General features: G+C 49.6%; 2 protein-coding genes and 1 long non-coding RNA gene across 3 annotated transcripts; 2 read left to right on the top strand and 1 right to left on the bottom strand.

The window, feature by feature from the left end:
* Positions 1 to 5,210: 5,210 nt before the first annotated feature.
* On the bottom strand, positions 5,211 to 7,093 carry LOC101772983 (expansin-A2). Its single transcript, XM_004970339.3, has 3 exons — positions 6,856 to 7,093; positions 6,444 to 6,756; positions 5,211 to 5,995 (listed from the first exon to the last, which is right to left on the bottom strand). The coding sequence occupies exons 1-3, from the start codon at positions 6,992 to 6,994 to the stop codon at positions 5,692 to 5,694; spliced, it is 756 nt and encodes a 251-aa protein (XP_004970396.1). The 5' UTR covers positions 6,995 to 7,093; the 3' UTR covers positions 5,211 to 5,691.
* A 7,621-nt stretch (positions 7,094 to 14,714) lies between these two features.
* On the top strand, positions 14,715 to 15,642 carry LOC101772575 (non-specific lipid-transfer protein 1). Its single transcript, XM_004970338.3, has 2 exons — positions 14,715 to 15,181; positions 15,330 to 15,642. Exons 1-2 carry the CDS (start codon positions 14,817 to 14,819, stop codon positions 15,337 to 15,339), a joined length of 375 nt encoding a protein of 124 aa, XP_004970395.1. The 5' UTR covers positions 14,715 to 14,816; the 3' UTR covers positions 15,340 to 15,642.
* Positions 15,643 to 18,190: 2,548 nt separating this feature from the next.
* Positions 18,191 to 21,405, top strand: LOC111257421. Its single transcript, XR_002677943.1, has 3 exons — positions 18,191 to 18,412; positions 18,491 to 20,675; positions 20,999 to 21,405. It is a non-coding gene; the product is annotated as an uncharacterized LOC111257421 (long non-coding RNA).
* Positions 21,406 to 21,670: the final 265 nt, after the last annotated feature.

Raw genomic sequence — 21,670 nt, 5'->3', positions numbered from 1 at the left:
ATCTAATTTTTGAAACCTTGATAGCAAATGCAACAGTTTTGAAATGTTTGATGAGCTGAAGAATAGTTTTGCAAGCATTTCAAATCTAATATTTAAGCATACATTACCACGGATCTGAGTTGTTCGATAGAAAACCTTGACAGCAATGTACGGTTTCTCGTAGAATCGTCTCCCCTGTACGTTCAGGTCTGGACAGGAGTCAACTGGAGATGAGGGAAGATGCCGGCCATTTGCATCGATTGTACAGGTTCAGAGATAATGTATATAACAGTTACACGCGCAGTACGAGAAAAATCGTGGCATGTATGTCACTCTGCTCAGGCTATCCGTATGAAAGTGGAAATACATTGGGTGGGGACCGTCCAGGTAGTTTCTCGGTGAGACCCCCTCCTATCGGGTGCCGTGTGGCTTTCTCGGTGATCCGACGCACAAGCTCTCGCTCGCGCTCGCACAGCTGCCCCGGCTCGCAGCACAGATTCGCACAGGCGCTCTCTCGCGCCGGCTCGCAGCACAGGCTCGTACAGGCGCTCGCTCGCACATGCGCTCGCTCGCTTAGAAATTGCATCGCGCGTCTAAGCCCACGAGTCGCCACATTGGCGGAAGCCCTTCTCGCTCACCCCGTGCGGTCGTCCACCATCGCTGGATCCTGCATCGTCCACCGCTTACGTGCCGCCGATGCTGCCACCATTTTCCGACGCCGTAACCTCATCTGCTGACGTAGTTGTCTCGTTCAAGGTCGCGCAATCAGCGTCCGGCGCTGTCCCTCTCATCTACCTAAGGTTCAATATTTTTCTTTTGTTTACCTAATTTGCTTGGAACCTTTCTTCCCTGAAGACTTGTTAAATGATTTGGACATGAGCATCGCAGCTGTATCAACCGGAAGGTCACGATGATAGCAATCTGCACTCCACCACAAGAGAAGCTTCCCCACATGTAGCGGCTGCAATGGCGGTAGGAAGTCAGGAGAAGTATAACGTTCTTGACTTGTCGCCTATGGTGTCATCTGTGCCTGCTTTAGCACACAACGAAATGCAGCCAACGCAGATGTATATTTTTTTCACGTTCTTTGATCATCATGAGTTTTCACGTTCTTTGATCATCATGAGTTTTCACGCGTGTGCTAGATTGCAAATAATTTATTTAACTGAGGGTATAATATTTCGTATTGTGGTAAGGCACATTAATTCCCGACTTAGGGCCTGTTTGGGAGCACTTCACTTAAGAAAAACCAACTCCACTCCACCAGCTCCACACTTTCCTAGCTCCACTCCAACAACTCCAAAAAAACATGGAGCTGCTGCACGTGTTTGGTTGGTGACAGTGCTCCAGCTCCAAAAACATGAGCACTTGTTGTGAATAACCTATTTTACCCTTTGTGAACGGACCCACGTGTCTGTCTCTCCTCCCCTTCTCTTATCTCTCCTCCCCTTCTCTTCCTCCTCTACATGCCTAATCTTTCTCTTTTCTTCCGGTTTCTGAATCTAAGTTTAGGCTGCACTGATTAATATCACAGCAATGTTAACCAGATGTAGGATGATCCATTAGAATGGAGCAACAATGCATAATCAGAAATCAGGTCCCTAAATTACAGGATATGCAGTTGAATGTGCGAATAACAAAACTAATGGACTTATTATCAACAGTGCGCAGTCTATTCAGCAGTTAGAAACTTGGACGAAATGGATAAGATGAACCAGATGATTTCTTTTCATATATCAATTTAGCTGTACAAAGAAAATATATCATCCACTAATTGTAATCAGATGTAAACATCAGTCAAATAGTCAGTACCACAATAGCAGTGCTTTGCTCAAATTCTTATACAATATAAAAATATTGCCAGATCAGCTTTTGTTCATGACTCTTTGAGCAGTCGCAGCAAAAATACATTAGATTTATCACACAAAATTTCAACTGAATGGAGTCAGAGAAGCATCATGTAAATGCATCCAGTGATCTACAATAAGGTCTTGTGCAAATTGGTGGGTGGAAAATGGGAATGAGCAGCGTCGGAGAACCCCTCGGCCACGAAGCGCGGACCGCGGGCGGTGCCGAACTCGCGCTCGAACTCCGCGACAAAGTCAGCCGCGGGGGAGCTCGCCCCCGGCCGGCGTGCGCCCTGCCGCGCCGCCGCGGGGGAGCTCGCCCCCGGCCGGCCTGCGCCCCGGCCGCGCCGCCGCGGGGGAGCTCGCCCCCGGCCGGCCTGCGCCCCAGCCGTGCCGCCGCGGAGGAAACGGAGTGCCCCGTGGGAAGAAGAAAACGGAGTGCCTGTGCGAGAAGGAAAGGAGACGAGGAAGATAGAAAAATTAGAACGAACCGGTACTTGTGTAACCAGTGGTAATGGTGGGTAAATAACCTCAACTCCATGAGAAGGTCTGAAAAGGAGGTTTTTGGAGCACCTCTTGAGGTACTCCACAAAAAACGTGGATCTACCCCCTGCTCCACCTTTTTTCTGGAGCCGGAGTTGTTGGAGCTAGACGCGTTTGGTTGCAAAATTTTCAGAGTTGGTGGAGTGGAGCAATTTTTTGTGGAGTGGAGTGCTCCCAAACACCCCTTTAATGTACTAATAAAGAAAATATGTAACCTTGTTGTGTTATAGCAGAAATTTATTTTCACTTATGCTTATTTTTCATCTAAGCTGTGTCGTTTGGGACATGTGAACTTATCTACAGTGTTTTAGAAGAACCACCTATTTATGAGATCATATAATTTATTTTTTCAGATTATCATATTGCACTATGTTCTGCTGTCATTTTTTTTATACCACATGAGAGGATTAGGGGCTGTTTGGATACGAGGTGCTAAACTTTAACAGTGTCACATCGGATGTTCGGATGCTAATTAGGAGGACTAAACATGAGCTAATTATAAAACTAATTGCAGAACCTTGTGCTAATTCGCGAGACGAATCTATTAAGCCTAATTAATCCATCATTAGCAAATGGTTACTGTAGCACCACATTGTCAAATCATGGACTAATTAGGCTTAATAGATTCGTCTCGCGAATTATACTCCATCTGTGCAATTAGTTTTGTAATTAGCTTATGTTTACTACTCCTAATTAGCATCCAAACATCCGATGTGACAGGTGTTAAATTTTAACAGGTGTTTCCCAAACACCCCCTTATTTAATCAGGTTCACACATTAAGTGGTGCGAGCGAGCGCCTGTGCGAGCCGGTGCGAGAGAACGCCTGTGCGAATCTGTGCTGCGAGCCGGGGTGCATGTGCGAGCGCGAGCGAGAGCCTGCGCGTCACATCACCGAGAAAGCCACGCAGCACCCGATGGGAGGGGATCCTCACCGAGAAACTACTTGGACCGTCCCCATCCAATTTATTTCCTATGAAAGTAGTCTGATGATTTTTTTTCGTGCGAAAAAAATCACGTTGCATTTGCTATCAAGGTTGTTCACCATTGGTACGGTACTACTACATGATGAGGGAGTAGCCTCGCTCAGGAACACCTCCTCTGCTTCGTTCACCAGATGAGGAAGCATCACGAGGGTGCCCAGCAGCCCAGGTACGCCGCCGCCCGCTTGTTCCACGAGTCGAACTGGCCCCAGTCGCACTGCTGATCGCCGCCGAACAGCCTGACGTGGACGCGGGCCAGAAGAGCGCCGTCACCATGCGTGGGTCCGGCCCGTCCGGGTACGGTACGCGCACCGCACCGTCGCCGTCAGCGTCACGCCGGCGGGCCTGCCGCGGTCGTGCATCCGCCGGGCCAGCTCGTCGTAGCGATCGGCGGCGCCGCCTTGGTCGACATAAAAGGTGACGCCGTCGAGCGCCGCGCCGCCGAACAGGCGGGACACGCCGGCGCGGGAGCTGCTGAGGTAGGCATGCCAGAGGTAGTCGGCGAAGTAGGCATCCCAGAGGTAGATCAGCAGATGGCATTGCCCGCGCCGCCATCAGGCCTGAAGATGGAGAGGTGCATGAGGACGCCGCTGGCAAGAACCGGCGAGCGAAGGCGACCCAGCTGGGCAGCTGGCAGCGCACGCGCAGCGCACATATGGTTCCTGCCATGACGAACGCCTGCAGAAACGCAAATACAAGAAAGAATCCGGCAAGGGTGTCAACGAGCTATCCGCGGAGGAAAAGTGGACGCCACGGCGGCGCGGGCGCCGTCGTCGTGCCGGGGCCGCGTGCGCCGGCTTCCCCGACCGACCCGGGGGGTGGACGGTATCTGTCATTTACCGTCCGGGCTAGAGGGATTTTGAGCCGTACGATGACATCTCCGCGGCTGGGATCGGATCTGGCGGACTGGAGCGGGACGTTGGTTTTTGGGCCGCACCAGGTGAAGTCCCAGTTCCCTGAGCCCATTACCTCGCTGACGGCCCTAGTTAGTCCTCCCGGCGGAGTGCCGCGGTGCCTCAGCGACCACTGGGCCACCGCTGCCCTGGTTGCTCCGGCGCTCGCCACCGGCGCCCGGCGGCAGGGGCCGGTGCACAAGTGCTGCGGGCGTCGAGAAACAGAGCAGTGCTGCTTTATCGTGACGGATCGGATGACGGCGATCGATCGAGCTCGCGGCGGCCGGCAAGGAGGCCGAGACAGCTAGCTCAGACGTGTACACGCTCTTCTCATCTCTCAGATTCTCCTCTGCTATACACAAACACGTCCCCTCTCCTCCTCCTTCAGCTCGTGGGACTCATCCATCGGTATATATCCATGCTTTGTTTCAGTCCAGCCCTCTGAACTTTGGCAGGCATGAGATATTTATTCTCAATTTTTCATCACTTATCAATGGATATTCATCTGTATCGAAAGGTGGCCATTCTATATGTACTGGTGCAAGGCTACTTCGAGGCGAATTTGCTGATATATGAAGTCGTACTCTATGGCCCACGTCTGTCTTGGTGAATATTCTGATTGAAAATCCAGATTTGAGTAGTACAATTTTCTATGTACAACACTGACAATAACATTCCTGCATGTTATCCCTAACGCGTTTGTATATAAACAGAACAGATAAACGTCAAGTTAGATGACCAGATTATATCACAATTTGTACCTCTACTAGTAGTTATGGCTCCAAAAAGAAAAATTGGATCGAAATAGGGCTCCCGTGGTAGCAATTCGCCATATACTTGTACAGAATCTTTCTGCTCGTAAAGCTTCGAAATGACAACTCACCCGTCACCATACCGCACCACACCACACACGTCGCCATCGCAAGCCGATAAGGCGGCGACAGATCGACGACAAAAAGGACACAACTGAAGATTAAAGCACAAGCACACCATATATACCGCATAAGTATAGACCATAAACAAGCATTGTTCACGGTCCCAAAGGCGCAATCCCCCCACAAACATCTCCCACCCCATGTGGCTCTGGGATCGCTTCTGGGGTTACAATGTAACAACAAAAGTTACACGACACCACACACACTCCCCTGCAGCTAGCCCTACAATAATCAGCCCTGCAAGGTCTTTTTTTCTCCTTAACCCAAGGCTACAACGATCACTGGTGCAGAAAAATAACTTAATCCTATCATCATCATCAGAGAAGGAAAGGCCTAAGCGGGTGCTAATAAGCAGCCTCAGAATGGCCGGCGGGCTCTTCTTTTACTACAACGAAGAGGCCGGTTTCCTTCCTTCTCCTGTCGCTCACACTACGAATGCAAATCGATCCTCGTCGTCACGTACGGGAATAAACAAATACTCTACGCCCTGCATCGAGCGGGCGCGGGGGGCGGCTAGAACTGGCTGCCTTCGAAGGTCTGGCCGAACGACCAGCCGGCGGGCGCGGCGTTGTTGCTGGTGACGCAGCGGCCGTCGCTGGCGGTGACCTTGAAGGAGAGGGCCTGGCCGTCGAGGAGCGAGTTGCTCTGCCAGTTCTGGCCCCAGTTGCGGGACATGGCCTGCCACCCAGTGCTGGAGCCCTTGATGGACACGGACTGCACGTCGCCGGCGCCGGCCACGTTGGTCACCAGCACCAGGTTGAAGTAGGAGTGGCCGTTGATGGTGAACCGGATCCCGCCCTTCTTCACGCACGGCACCCTGCCAACGATACAAGCGCAAATGCGATCAGTTAAACTGTACTGAAAAGTGAAAAGTTCAGAGTAGTAGATGACAGGCCAAGCATTACTGTCGCCGGTCGATCGTGATGCTTGCAACTTGCAGAAATCGGAATCAGAGTGTAACATACTAACATGCAAGCTCATCTAGGTCATCAGTGCGACGCCTAATCTATTGCTATTGGGAAACAGCAGGTCAAGTCGCGATCGTGCATGCATGGCACACACGGAACGGACGCCCAACCAACAAAAGAAGAAAACCTGCCGGCTGGCCCACGTAACATGGCATGCCTGACGCGTCGATAGCCGGGGGTCCAGCAGCCAGCCTTGATCCGAAGAACCGACACCCGCACGGGGGCTAAGTCTGGACCCGCCCACAGTACGCGGACAAGCTATTAACTCGAAGATGCATGGATCGCAGGAAATCTTACCTCCTGTAGGCGACGGGCACGATGCCGGCGCGGTACTGGGCGATCTGGAGGAAGGCTGGCTGGGCCATGTCGAAGTGCGGGCGCGGCGGGTTGCACCAGCCGCCGTCGTCGCTGGGGAGGCCGTAGTTTGGCGGGCAGAAGTTGGTGGCCGTCACGGTGATGGTGCCCGGCAGGCACGACGCCCCGGCGTTGTCGCAGCGCAGCTCGAAGCACTGCCCGCAGGAGGCGCCATCGTTGAACAGCGCCGTGCTCAGCGCCGCCGTGTTCGTGCCGTACCCGGTGCTGTACAGGTTCCCGTACCCGCACGCCCCGCCTGCAACAAAGCCGCGCATTCCAAACGGTGTCAGCTCAACGACCTAAGATCGATGGGTATCCTGTTCTAACGGATCGGCGCTCGCAATCGAGCACTCACCCATTGTGCCGGACGCGTCGCCGCCGCCGTAGAACGTGGCGTGGGCGCTCTGCCACCCGCCGTAGTCGCCGGCGGCCCGGCGGGCGAGGAAGCAGACGGCGGAGCAGAGCAGGAGGAGGAGGACATTGGCGGTTGCCATCGCAGCACAGACGCTGCCTCTCGAGCTAGCTAGCGAGCGAGCTAAAGCGAGGGAGCTGATTAGGATCGAGAGTTGCTTGGCTGTGAAGGGAGTGGGCGCGCCGAGGCCGGCTACTTATAGGCCAACGGTCAGTGCCCCCGGCGGTTGGAATCGTTAATAACTTTCGTGGAGGGGCAGGGGAAAACGAGACAAAAGAGATAGTGGGAGGTGGGGGGCTCCGGCGCTAGCGCTCGCTACCTCCGCCGACCACGAGAGGCGAGGTACACGACGGCGGTTAGCACATACGAATCAGGCGCACATGCGGGGTGCTCGTCGCCTCCCTCCGAGCGCAAGTGGGGGACACCAACTGCTCTCGGTCGCGTGTGTGCACAGGACAGACCGGGGGTTGCCCGGGCCCGGCGTGCTCGCCCACATGGATGGCTCTCTCGGCCAGTGTCAGCCATGGGTTTTTGGGCTTATTTGGCCAGTGGCGAGCGGAAAGAAAAACAATGAAATTTGTGGCAGATGGGTACGTCTATCCATCTCAGGACGCTGCTCATGAATGGTTTGTTCGAGAGATCACCGCACGTTCTCCTGGCCCTGATTGCCATGAGTCCCGGTCTCCCGGCTGCATTGCATCATGGCCTGTCTGATGTGGGTTCATGTATGCGAACGAAGCAGTGAAGCACGCACGTCAGTACTCAGTACAACGGATGGGGTTGCATGGTTTTTACGTGCCAGGACGTGCGTATGGCTAGGTCAAAGGTAAGAAACGGATTATATTGTTCGTTGCGTCAGGGTGCAAGTCAGCTATGAAATGTTCTTGCCACTACCATGCGCCTGAAGTAGGTTTTCTTTATCCTGCGTTGCAATTTGCATAGCGATGCTCGGTCAAGTTGCGTGTAGACTAGAGTAATGCTAGCTAGCAGCGAAAAGACGGCGAATGCGAACCGACCAAACCGTTCAAGGCGCTGCACATGCTCAGGGATCGGATGCCTTCCCTTTTCAACGGTGGTGAAAGCTCCCTGAGATATTCGAAACTTGCGTTCTCGGTTCTTTAGCTAAGCACTTTTGGCGGAATTCAGTTTAGCACTTAAAGCTGCGTAATCTCCAGAAACTGATAACCATCCAGTTGATTTTCTGAAATGATTTTGCTGTTTGCGTTCTCATGGATTGTGATCCGAGGAAGCAGTTAAACTGAACAGATTCGTCGATCGGAATAGAGTAATCCTGACTCCCGTTCGTCGCTGGTATATAGTATGAACACTAGAGCAGATAGTAGCAGTGTAGCACTGCAGCCGTTTATAGCCGAAACGATCAGACTAACCACCGGAATCTTCAGGCAGTAGATGCATAAACAACTCATGTCGTTACCAAATATTCAGTACTACGTGCGAAACATTGCTCATCCCAATGATTAGTTGAGATTATAGTGTCGATAATCCAGAGCCTCTCTGATCGTCGGCGCGTGAAGGGGCTCACATGCTTGCATGAGCGCCTCGACATGGCCACGTAGCTAGGGCGTAGGTGGAGCATGGAGGGTTGGTGTTTGTAAAACCCAACTCTTGAGACAAACCTGCAGGTACACTGCACGCGCGCGCAGGCTAAGTCCAAGATTTCGTCTGATCCGACTGACGCGAGGATCAAGGCTAATAATACACCGGCTGCTGGTTGCAGTCTACCTCTCAGCCCATCCATATACTAATGAGCTCTTCAATATTAATACAAGGTCCATTTATCTCTCTCACAAATTTTTTTTCTTATATCTAATAAATTTATAACCTTCTTATCCTCTCTCCTCTCTCCTCCACCTCAATATTCAGCCTACTTACAACCTGCTATTATACTTCTCACATCGAGTGTCTTCAGCGATCTGCGGCGCCATGTGGCTCCTGGACATGTGGCCGCAGCAGCGCATCCCTTGCTTCATCAGAGCAAGTTTAATAACCCAGCTAGCAAGCGGGCTGCAAGGTTTCTCTCAGCCTTTTCCTAGCCCACTCGTACAATGTTTACCTCTTCATCATTAATACATGGCCCACAAGTCATTCTCACAAAGTTTCTTGGTTCCTGTGCCCAAGTCGGCTGTAAGCTTACAGCCCGCTTCTCCTATCTCACCTCTTCTCTCTCCTCCACATCAGCATTCAGCCAACTTACAGCCCCTTATTATACTTTCAGTCTCCCCCGAGACCTGCTCAGCCAAGGAGCTTCCAAAATAAACAAGGTCACCCAATGGCATGGACATTTGCCATTTTTTCTGGCTGCTTTTAGTTCGAACGCATCTTTTTCTCCGGACACCAACAAAAACGTGACGCGCTTAATGTCAATGCTTCCCTTTCTTCCCTGTTTGAACAGACACAACGGTTGAAGCATCGAATTAATGCATGATGAAGCATTTCAAGCTCGACATTGGAGAAACAGCAGACGGATCATTTTTGCAGGGACAGCAGGCGAGCACTGAGAATTCAGACGTTTCTCCTTTTTCCAGAGCGCGGGGACAGTGTTTGTTCAGGTGGAACACATCCACGCATTTACGCGAGACAACAAAGTTCATCGGGAGGGTGTTAGCTTTCCTGTCATGCTCCGAGCCTTTAAAACATGATAAACATCGTAACATGCGCGCGCGAGGTTGCTAGCAGCTTCACGCTTTCGAAAAGCAACAGTCTCTCGCCGGGCCGGGGCCTGAAGCCTGATGAACCATCGCTTTCGCGTCCCCACGCCATGTTAGTTGCACATGGGAGGGAGGGAGAGGGAGGGCTTGTCCAGGCGGCCAGGCCAGTGGCCACCCGGAGATCACGGCCAGGCCCCTGTCATTAGCGCTGGTTCTTGCTTGCTGATTCGCCTTCGCTTGGAAGCATTCTACCCAGCTGCCCCCCGGCACCGTAAGCTCCCTGAAAAAAGTGTTTTCACGGACCATTTTGCATGGGTGCTATGCGGGCGACTCTGAGCAGGGTTGGATTAGGTTCAGTTGCCTTCTGAATTTTACCTTTTTTCACGGCCGTCGCCTTAGAAAACCAAGCTGGATAAGCTTAGTTAGAGCTAAGTCTGTGTCGTGCCTGCATAAGCAGAGGTGATCTCTCTCTGACTTTACTTCGCCCTGTAGCAAACAGGAATACAGGTTGCTCTAAATGCAAATCAATATTCAAGCTTAAATCCATAGTCCAAAGTAGCACGGGACGGGAAAGTGTAGTACTCCAACAGTCTCTCTCAAAAAGAAAATGCGTTCCTCAAAAAAGAAAATGGTTTATCTTTACCGGTAGATGAGAACAAAACAGGATGGGGGCGTTCACGTCCGGTACCAACGATGTGATGGCTGCACGAGGGAGTGAGGGGGGAAGCCATGTGGGGAGCACACCAAAAATAGATCACAAAATCGTGCCCTGACAGCGACCCGAGCTACGAAACTCATCAGGCCGCCCGGCCCCACGCGAAAAGAGATATCTGTAAACACGGGACGACGGAGAATGCAACAACCAGCCTGCTGTAGAGAGAATCCCGTAGCAGGATCGACTACTGTTATAGCAGATTCGAAGTACGTATACTCCATGGTATGGTAGCGTCTTGCTTCGCCAAGCCCCTCGACGTGCAGTGAGAGAGGTCAGGCGCAGAAAGCCATCATGCTCTGTTGCCATTGTTAAGTGCTAACGGTTGGGGGATCGCATCGCATGCCCAGCGGCCAGCGCTGATGGCTGTCTGCTCATGATGCCCGGAGGAAAATCATGGTCGCTTCGGCGAGAGGCGTTAGGGTACCAAGCGGGCATGCAGGCGCCGTCCTACCACCACTCATCAAACGCCTTGAACGGAGAAAATAAAACGAACGAGAGATCAGAGCCAGCCCGGTCCGGTCGTGGATACGATACCAACGGCGATGCCAAGGGAAAAAGCGTGATCGAACCGACAGCGACGGCGCGCGCGCCCCCGGCCGTGTCACGTCACGCATGTGGTTGGGTGGTGGCGGGCCACGCGCGGCCGCGGCTGGCTAACGGCCGGGACCGGGGGCTCCTCCGATCCCGTTCGTTAATGGCGCGAGGCCCCCGCGGGCAGCCCGGCCCCCCAACCGAACCGATGTGCTCATTGCCGCTGCCGCTCCCGCGTCGCTCTCCGCGGCGAAACCCTGCCTGCCGGGGCGCTGGGCTCGCGTGGCGCGTCCCGTCGGTTCGATACTTCGATCGCGCGCCAGTTCTCACCCCGTGCCGGTGCCGGTGGTTAGTTGCCCGGCGCACGCGGGCGCGCTCACGAGAGCGGAGGAGCCCCCGTCCCGTCGGTCCTCTACTCGATCGGTCGCGGTTGCGCAGCTGTTGCGGCCATGTGCCCGCGGCGCGTGCCGAAGCGACACCACCGTCGTTCGTCGGGTCACGCGTCGCTGCCTGCTATAGCCTATAGAGGGAGGAAGGCGTGGGGGCGTGGGACTCGTGGCTCGTCTGGGTGCCGGTCCTACGTGCGGGGGTGCGGCCTGCGGCGCCGCGCGGTGCGCCAGGCGTTTCGATACATCTTCGCGGCGACGCTGTTGTAGCACTGAGAACACAGGCTCTGCGCTATGTTGAATAGCAGATGATGGTGTATGCTGTCTGTACTGCGCGATACAAATACTATGGACCAATGAACTCAGGATGGACTGAATCGATGCGCAAAGAGACTTTCAAGGAACTGTTGGTTTTTTCGTGACCATTAGCCATGTTTTTTTCGCAGATCCAATCAGCCAATCTGCTGTGGCCTTCGTTCTGTACAAGCGTGTTTGAAAAAAAAAAGGCCGAAAGCGTACCAAAGGCACGCGAGTTTTGTTTGAATCTTCTAGCCCTATAGTCCCCGAGCTGGGCCAATCGCGCAATAGAATACGGGCCGGGCCTCTGGCACAGGAGAACTGTGGGCCGGCTGAGCATTTTGTTGCGAGTCCTCCTCCTGTAACCCAACTACTTCGGGGTTCGGCCCTATCTTACTGCGGCCTGTAACCCAAGTGGTCACGCAGCGACGCACACTCACCGGGCTGACGCTCTTCAGCCCAGGGCCAGATCAAGCATGCGCTGAAACTTTTCGTGTTAGCGAATTTTGGAAAACGGTAGCTGGTTTCGCAGTTTGGAGGCAGACACTGCTGAGTGCTGAATGTTGATGCCCGATTTCTCTCCTGTTTTCCCACCACTCACGCTAGATCAAACGCCTGCCTTCTTTTTTTTTTCGTGTCCGAGCGAACACGATGTGAATTGATCTCGCCTGTCCAACCATCCGTGCAGGCTACAGTGAGCGCACCTCCTGGATCGAGCACCTCTCTGGTCTCTCTGCTCCATCGTCTCGAATTGAATGGCGGTGCAGGGGCAGTTAATTCTTTCGCAGCTGCCAACAACCTTCGAACCACTGCCATCAGTGCCACGTGTAGTGCTCGCACAATTTCGTCGAACGCCATTTGATCGAGTAGCCCTATTTTGGTGAACTACTGGCACAAAATGATACCGAGTTAGGGTCTGTTTGGCTCACCATGTTAAACTTGAGCACCTGTTACATCAAATATTTGGATACTAATTAAAAGTATTAAATATAGTCTGATTACAAAACTAATTGCACAGATGGAGTCTAATTCGCGAGACGAATATATTAAGCCTAATTAGTCCATGATTTGACAACGTGGTGCTACAGTAACCATTTGCTAATGATGGATTAATTAGTTTTAGGGGCTGTTTGGATACGAGGTGCTAAACTTTAACAGTGTCATATCGGATGTTCGGATGCTAATTAGGAGAACTAAACATGAGCTAATTATAAAATTAATTGCAGAACCTTGTGCTAATTCGCGAGACGAATCTATTAAGCCTAATTAATCCATCATTAGCAAATGGTTACTGTAGCACCACATTGTCAAATCATGGACTAATTAGGCTTAATAGATTCGTCTCGCGAATTATACTCTATCTGTGCAATTAGTTTTGTAATTAGCTTATGTTTAGTACTCCTAATTAGTATCCAAACATTCGATGTGACAGGTGTTAAACTTTAATAGGGTGTTCCCAAACACCCCCTTAATAGATTTGTCTCGCGAATTAAACTTCATCTGTGTAGTTAGTTTTGTAATTAGCTCATGTTTAGTCCTTCTAGTATTCGAGCATCCGATGTGACCTGCTAAAGTTTAGCTCGTATCCGAACACCCCCTTAGTAATAAACGAAGGAAAGGCCGGCAGGCTATCAGAAGCTGCTGCTGCTACTAGTGGTAGAGAGATTGGCGCGAGACGGCGAGAGTAGGTCCGGAGGCATTGACGCCGCCTGGCACACGTCCTCCGCCGACGGAGCGACGCAGCGGGGGGAGCCACAGGCGCTGGGCCTGTTTGGCAACCAAGTGTTAAAATTTAACACCTGTCACATCGGATGTTTGGATGCTAATTAGGAGTATTAAATATAGGCTAATTACAAAACTAATTGCACAGATGAAGTGTAATTCACGAGACGAATCTATTAAGCCTAATTAGTCCATGATTTGACAATGTGGTGCTACAGTAACCAATTGCTAATGATGGATTAATTAGGCTTAATAGATTCGTCTCGCGGATTAGCACAGGGTTCTGCAATTAGTTTTATAATTAGCTCATATTTAGTTCTCCTAATTAGCATCCGAACATCCGATGTGACACTGTTAAAGTTTAACACCTCGTATCCAAACACCCCGTAAATGGCGGTCGAGGGAAGTGGCTCTCACATGGCTCCATAAATTGCTGGCCCGTCCGTCCTCCTGCAATCCTGCAAGCCCTGGCGCGGATCAGGTGCATGGGGTCGCAGATCCAAGCCTGAAATCAGAAACCCAAAGCGGGGAGGATGACAGGATGCAGCAGCATCTGGCCAACCACGCCCGCGACTCCATTAACGCTCGAGAGCAGAGAGGCAAATGCGAGTACGCGCGTCCACAGCCAGATACTAGAAAAGTTGTACGCCATCCACGCTGCGGATGGGACTTGCTAGATGCGCGGATGGGCGATGGCGATTGGGGCCAAATTACTGGCTCAGGTGATTATACTTGTATCCACTACTTTGATCGTGTCTTGATCACACAGGCGACTAGGCACCTTCCCCTGGTTCGAAGATGAATAGATCCGGTTAATACTCATGATCAAACCCGTGGTAAGTAAAACGCAACACAGAACAAGTAGTTGAAAGGACAAAGGAGGCGACAGGCTGAAACATATGCAGTGACGCCATGTACGGTATACAGGTTATGGGGGCCGTATGGGTTGACCAGGGATGCCCACATGGACGGTCTGCGTGACCTGGTCGCTCGGGCTCGCCCAATCCAAGGCAGCCAAGTAGCCGAGCCGACCCAACGCAAACCGGGCGCACCCCGTGTGCCACGACGAACCGACCTTGGCTGCCTCGATCAATCGAGCGTGTGTGTGTGTCCATCGTCAGTTCGTCACACATGATGGATTCCTTCTATATTTCAGGATGCTGTTTTCTTAAATCTTTTCTAAGCAAATGAAAGTTCATTAATCAGGAGCTATTTGAGCTAGCCGAAAATAGACCATGACCAAACGTTGAGAGTGAGTGCAGCACTGAATGATGCTACGACGAGTGCATGTGCATCTTCAGCACACTAGCACTACGCTCCTAGCCCAGATTAGCGCGGTGTTAAAACTCCTACAGCTCGTAGTAGTAATTTACCCTAGCGATGCATCTACCAGCGAACCAAATCTTAACTCCTCTCCTGAATGCACTCAACTACCCCCGTAATAGTAACATTCCCTCCGCTATATAAACCCTCCACTCCCTCACACAACCAACCAGCGAATCACACACACCACTCAGGCTTTAGCTCGCTGCTCTCCGCCATCTTGTACGTGTGACCGAGGGACAAGGAGAGAGGCTCCGAGGCATGGCTGCTCCGAGGCTCGCGACGCTGGCGCTGGCCGTGCTCCTGGCGGCGACCCTGGCGGCTCCCCCGGCCGCGGTGCGCGCGGCCATGTCATGCACCACGGTGTACAACACCCTGATGCCGTGCCTGCCGTTCGTGCAGATGGGCGGCGCGATGCCCCCGCAGCCGTGCTGCGATGGCATCCGCAACCTGCTGCGGCAGGCCAGCAACACCCCCGACCGCCGCACCATCTGCGGCTGCCTCAAGAACGTCGCCAACAGCGCCGCCGGCGGCTCCGGCACGTACATCGACCGCGCTGCCGTGCTGCCCAGCAAGTGCGGCGTCTCCCTGCCCTACAAGATCAGCACCAGCGTCAACTGCAACACGTAAGCACGGGTCCATGCTCCTGGCTCGATCTATGTACTTCTCTCGTGCTACGTTCTGGTGTACCTTGCTGCGAGATCATCAAAACCATGCTGTGTTCCGGGTTTCTGACATGCTGTAACAATTTCTTTTTCCTTCTTCTTTGCGCAGGATTAACTGAGGCGTCCTGTGCGCTCCCCGGGTGAGGAATGCATGCCGGAGAATAATAAAATGCCGCTAGTGTTTAAGCTAGAATGGACTAGATCGAGATGGTATGCGTCTCTAGTCGTTGCTGGTGTTTAGGAATCGTCTGAAGTTCCTCATGGTGTGTCGTGGATGTCCCGGCGAGCAGAGTAGTCATGGACCTATGTTTTCTTCCGTGTATTGTGGCTATGCATTTCCTCGTGAAAGTACCTATCATTGCAGTATCATGGCCGTGTGCTTTTGTCACCGTGTGACTATAAAAAAAATACATGAAACTGAACCATGTCACAGTCCAGTAGCACATTACCTCGATCTGTCATGGTTTGAACCAAGGTTACAAAAAAGCGGTATTAGGCGCTCGCTTCAGCGCGCTAAAGCGCTGAGCGGACGGGGAGCGCGTCGCCTTGGCGTATAAGCGGTAACTAGGCGGCTGTCGTCTCCCAACGATAGTGCCCTTCCGTTGCCTGACTCCTGTGCGCCTCCTCCCCTCGGCTGAGCGCTCCTGCTTTGTCTTTGTCCCTACCTCCCATGCTCCTCCTCCTCTGTTCAACCCACGGACCAAAATCTACACTTCACAAGCTGATATATAGGATGCGAAATCAGTCCATCTCCATGAAATTGAGGGTATACGAGAGAAGAGGACTGCATGGGCAATCGATTTTTGCGTCAATTTTAGGCGGTAGTGTTTAGGGAGGGATCGGATTTCTGGGTGTTGGTGGAACCATGGAAGGAGTAGCCATGGATGAAGGTCGACAAAGCTGGAAGGGCATCCGGCCAGGTGGGGACTCGTGGGGAGAGGTAGAAGATATTTTGTTATTAGGCCAATTGGGCTTCATCTTCATGAATGATGTACTGGATTGCCCATGAGCGGATGTGAGAACGCATGCTGGGCTACTAGAAGATTTCTCAAGGCTGTCAACGTGGAATTCTATTTTTTTTGTTTAGCTTTGCTACAGTACAAAACGCTTAAGCACGCTTAGGAACGCCTAAGCTCGCTTAAGTTCTAGGCGCCTAGTGCTTTTTCTAACCTTAGGTTTGAACAAAACGAAAAACAAGCTCCTCCGATGCCCAGGAAAGTCACTAATCTCAAACTGAACTTATCATATCCAGCTCCTCTGTAATAGGAGTGATGGTGTACGAACTTCACCTCGTCTCAATTACCCTTTCTTGGTGAACCGGTGCTCCACGATGCTAGCAGCTTAGTGGGACGTCATTTTCATCCCGAACCAACGCCGACTTCCTAGGCAAGGTGTTTGCGAAGCAGCTTCGACTTCCAAGGTCAAATTGTCCCGTGTCACGGGAGCTTTTCGTCAGCCGATCTCAAATTTCAAAACCACGTCGTCGTCTCCAGAGCGCGTTGCGCTGCCGGGCCCCGGCCGAGGCGTGGCGCTCTACAAACCATGAAGGTCGGCTCGGGGCTGCTTCTTGGTCTTGAAATTTGAGATAGCTTTTTCTTTCGGATTTTATTTTCTAAACAACAGCCGGCAAGTATTTTGTTATCCTTCATCCTAATTTTTTGCCGTCTGGGCACACGACAGCTGCCGGCCCCATCTTCTTTCCTGCGTGGCGCTGGCGGCATCGTGAAAAGACGTGAACCCGCGCGGGGGAGCCCATCCTCTGCCTCGGGCTGGGCTTTTCATTTTGTTATTTGTTGTTTCAGTTCTGGGCTTTAATTTTGTTTCTTGTGACGTTTTAGACTTGGGCTTCCATCTGTTTTCGGCCCAGATTGTGCATCTCTGCTGCCAACATTACTCCGGCCCGGCAGCGTCGTCAACACCTGTATTGGATTTCTAGGTACTCCCCAAGGCATGCACTTGATCTGATACAAATCACAAATGTGGGATTTTGTTATTCTAAAAGTCTTCCCCAAATTTTAGATCTAGGAATTCACTTCTAGGGTTAATTGGATCGCTCCTCTGCAAGGCCATAGCATCCTCTAGTTCCTCATCAGCCAACTAGCAAGGTCATCTCACCTTCCTCCATTGCTGCTCCCTTTGCAAGGTCTGCTGAGAGTTTTTACCTTGCTGTCAATTCTTCGTACCAAGAAGTAAGATTTTATTCCTCTCTCATCTCTTTTGATATTGTGCTTATTGAATTGGTAAGCTTGATGTTCTCACGATGTATGTTGTTGGGATGTATTAGGTCAGGTTGTGGTAAAATCGACATATATTGATTTGTTTAGTTTGATTAGTAGTGAGCTAAACGGCAAGATATGATAAAATAAAAAGTCCATCATGCTGGTTTTGCCTGAATGGAGTGAGTTATGCACAATATGATATAATAAATCAAGAGATAATGGTCTGCTAGGCAGTGAATCATCTATACAATATGCTATGGCCATGGCACGTGCAATATGAAATTATCTATTTTGCCAAAGAGCAATAGAAACCATTGTCTCAATTTTTTCCCATTCGTGAGACTTTTTTTTCTTATTTATTTGCAGTTATGCTAAAAGGTTGCCTGTTGATTTAATTAATATCGTATGATTTTTTTGGTTAATAGAGCTCGTCTATGTGTTATTCGTCTCTGACCCAAGGATAACTCAATAGTTCTGTTTTATTAGTGCCTACTCCTTGGTGCAACCTGTTCGTCAAGGCTATCTGCTATCCACAACCTGCTTGTTGTTGGTTCTTTGTGCAAGAACTGGATTGTTCTATCCCGTCTCTTGTGATTATAATCTTCTTCAATGGGTAAGCCTTTTACTGCAAATGTTTGTACTCTACAACAACATGGTCTAAGTAGATTCTTCATATGCCTTTTAGGAACATAACAACTAGTTTTAGAATATATTCGACCTAAGGAGTCAGTTATTTTGTGAGTTTACTTGCATGAGTCGCTAAAAAAATGCAAAGTGTAGAGCTTCTGTTTTCTGTCTATGGCTGCAAATTTCCATTGTATCCACTATGATCCTCGAGGGTGAATTGAGCATGGCAACGCGATTGGATTTTAATGATGCACACTCTGATGCGGGGTCAGTTGCCCCCATTATTCTTCCTCGACAGGCTCGAGAATGTACAACACCACAGAAGTCCTTTATCATCCCGTTCTGTGTAAGTGTCATGCAGCCATTACTTAGGCTACCTTTGGAGCTGTGACGTGTTATTTGACATGCAGTGTGTACTTTGTAGGGTTCATCTTATACTCCAGACTGTGATGATGCCATCAAACCAAAGATTGGGATGACTTTCGCAGATGTTAATTCAGCCGAGGAGTTCTATAAATCATATGCTCACAATGTGGGTTTTTCAGTCCGTGTTGGGCAGCACAAGGCTATTGATGGAGTGATCTTGTACAAGCGGTACTTTTGTTCAAATGAAGGTTTTCGTGAAGAGAAGAATATGCAATTTGATAGCAAACGGAGGAAGTATGAGAAAAGAATCACTAGGTGTGGATGTGAGGCTATGCTTGTTATCAAGCGGACCGAGGACCATAAGTACATTGTGACAAGATTTGAGGAAGATCATGCACATGCACTCGTAACCCCTAAAAAGCAGCAATTCATAAGGTCAAACAGAAAGGTTACGTTGAGTGCCAAAAAACATTGTTGACTTGCCATAAAGCAAGCATTGGTACATCACAAGCATATAGGTACCTTCGTGTTGGTGCAGGGGGTTTTGAGAATGTTGAATTCTTAAAGAGGGACTTGCATAATTTGCTCTGAGGGTATTAATAAAATCATCAGATGCTCAAATGTTTGTTGATCAGTTGAGTAGAAAGAGCCTTGCAAACCCAGGTTTTTACTTTGACTATGTTGTGGATGACCAGGGAAGGTTGGTCCATGTGTTCTGGGCTGATGCAACCTGTAGGAAAAACTATGCTCACTTTGGTGATCTAGTCTCTTTTGACTCTACATACAGCACAAACGAGTATGCATGATTTTTACACCCTTCACAGGTGTGAATCACCACAAGAATAGTGTATTGTTTGGTGCCGCGATGCTATCAAATGAAAAGACTGAGTCATATGTGTGGTTGTTACATACATTCATGAAAGCCATGGGAGGTGTTGCACCTAAGTTGATTATTACCGATGAGGCTGCAAGCATGAAGCTTGCAATACAAGATGTTTTTACCACAAGCATTCATAGGTTATGCATGTGGCATATTTTGATGAAAGTTGACAAGGTTGGGCCTGTGTTGAAGGAAGACGAAGAATTCCACCAACGTTTGAGCTGGTGTGTTTGGTCCTCTGAAACACCAACAGAATTTGAGGATAGATGGTGACGTATTATGTCAAAGTATGAGTTGCATGGAAATGAATGGTTTACAAAAAAGTTTGAGCAACGGAAATCATGGGTGCCGGCTTATTTCAATGACATACCTTTGTCAGGTTTGCTGAGGACAACCTCAAGGTCAGAGAGTGCAATTTCTTTCTTCTCTCGTCTAATTGGCTGGAAACATTCTTTAGTAGAGTTTTGGCTGAGGTTTGATGGAGCACTTGAAGAACAACGGTACAAGGAGCTTGAAATGGACAATGTTACCCTTCACACAACCCGCAGTCTGAAGACGGAAGGGGGGATAGAGAAGCATGGCAGTGAGTTTTACGCACATGAAGTATTCAGTGATTTCCAGATAGAGGTGATAGCTGCTAGGGACCATTGCCTAATTGATAGTGTGCAACAAGAGGGGGATGTCGAAATAACTGGTATCATTGAGGATTCTCGGAGATCAAGAGTTGTACACTATAACAGATCAACCATGGTTGCAACGTGTCCTTGCATGCTGTTTGAAACTCATGGCATACCATGTCGCCATATCATTCCAGCCCTAAGAAGTGCCAAGCTAAATGAAGTCCCAAGCTATTATTTATTGGAGAGATTTGCACATGTCTGCAAGAAAAAATTGGTGTTTGATGCGGATGACACCTTGGCACCTTGTTGGAGGAAAGTACCAGCAACAAGAATGACCCAGAGACACAAAAATTGCTTTCAGAGACTTGCAACCAAATGGAAAAACTGGTCCTGCAAGCTAAGCAATCACCTGCTGCTATGCGTCTGTTAAGGGATTAATTAATTGCAGTTGGTGAGAAACTTAATAAGATGGTTCTAGTAAAAGAAGAAAGCGAGGTTGAAGAGTTTGAGTCATACCTTGGATGCTCCATTCCGGATCAAATTGACATCCACCCACCAAATGATACACGTTCTAGGGGTAAGATCAAGAGAATCAAAGGGCATCGTGACAAGGGGACACAGCAAAACAAGAATGAGAAGAAAAAAAAAATCAAAGGACGCCACGTATGTGCAAGACGTGAGGACAAGTTGTGATACGTGATTCGCGTAACTGCCCAAATAAACCACCACAGCAATGATACAAGGTACCTGACCATGTACTTCTAAAAAAAATCAGCTTTGATGTCATGATAAAAATCAAGACTTTTTTTAGGAAAACTACAGCAACCCTCAGGTTGGGTTGCCTGAACTTTATTGATTCAGTGGCCAAATTGTACAAGTTTATAAGTACAAATGTTAGTTTGACTTAGAGAAAAAACAAGTCAGAAGGAAAAAAAATCAAGACATTTAGAAAATAAAATCTGCTTGTAAAACTTTATATCCGAGTTCATGTTGGCATGGTTGTAGGTTACCTTGTCTTTCTTTGTAGCTAATTTCCCTAAAAATACATGTTGGATTTATTTTGCAGCTTACCAGGAGGAAGAAGTTGCTGAAAGTAGGAAGGAATGACTTTGTTCAAAGCATGGAGGGACACTTTTGCTAAAAAATTAGTCATGTGGTCAACCAGTTATTGTGAAAGCTGACCATTCCAATTTGCCATCAATTCCATGTAATATTTAGGATAGATTTAGTTTAAGCACCACCTGAGTGGTCATCATGGGTACCTGCGTACTAGCGTTTTTGCATCTTGAATGCTTTGTAAGATCTTGACAAAGCTCATTGAACATCCTTAGATGGATGCCATGGTTCCAGTTGCTTAAGTGACAAACTTTGTAAATGGTCACTAATCTTATCAGTTGACCTATGGTGTATGCTTATCTGGTGCATTCCTTTGCTTCTCTTTGGTTGATCTCAAAAGTGTAAAGTGTATTTATATAACAGCTTATCTGGTGCATTCTTGTGCTTCCATCTGTGTTGTTGTTGGAGATATGCCCTTCCATTCAATTAAAACGTGTGTCAATTTTGTAATTATGCAACGGTATGAATCTATAATGACCATAAATATATATTGCATCTACAATTTCAACAGTACATGGCAACTCAAGTTTTCTGGAAAGTGCTGCTTTTTCCGGAAATGGGTTTGCTCCATACATTTGCACTTTCTGGTGGAATTGAGTGTACATTTCTTTGTATCAGAATG

The sequence above is a fragment of the Setaria italica genome, chromosome V, assembly GCF_000263155.2.
Source record: "Setaria italica strain Yugu1 chromosome V, Setaria_italica_v2.0, whole genome shotgun sequence".
NCBI lineage: Eukaryota > Viridiplantae > Streptophyta > Magnoliopsida > Poales > Poaceae > Setaria > Setaria italica.
This window is presented reverse-complemented; position numbering and strand designations above follow the sequence as displayed.

What these genes read in the sequence shown, in the direction of transcription:
- LOC101772983 (XM_004970339.3), bottom strand. Translation starts at nt 6,994, where the DNA reads ATGGCAACCGCCAATGTCCTCCTCCTCCTGCTCTGCTCCGCCGTCTGC. An exon ending in CGACGCGTCCGGCACAATGG is followed by an intron (nt 6,757 to 6,855) that starts GTGAGTGCTCGA and finishes GCTTTGTTGCAG; the next exon opens with GCGGGGCGTGCGGGTACGGG. An exon ending in GTGCCCGTCGCCTACAGGAG is followed by an intron (nt 5,996 to 6,443) that starts GTAAGATTTCCT and finishes TATCGTTGGCAG; the next exon opens with GGTGCCGTGCGTGAAGAAGG.
- LOC101772575 (XM_004970338.3), top strand. Translation starts at nt 14,817, where the DNA reads ATGGCTGCTCCGAGGCTCGCGACGCTGGCGCTGGCCGTGCTCCTGGCG.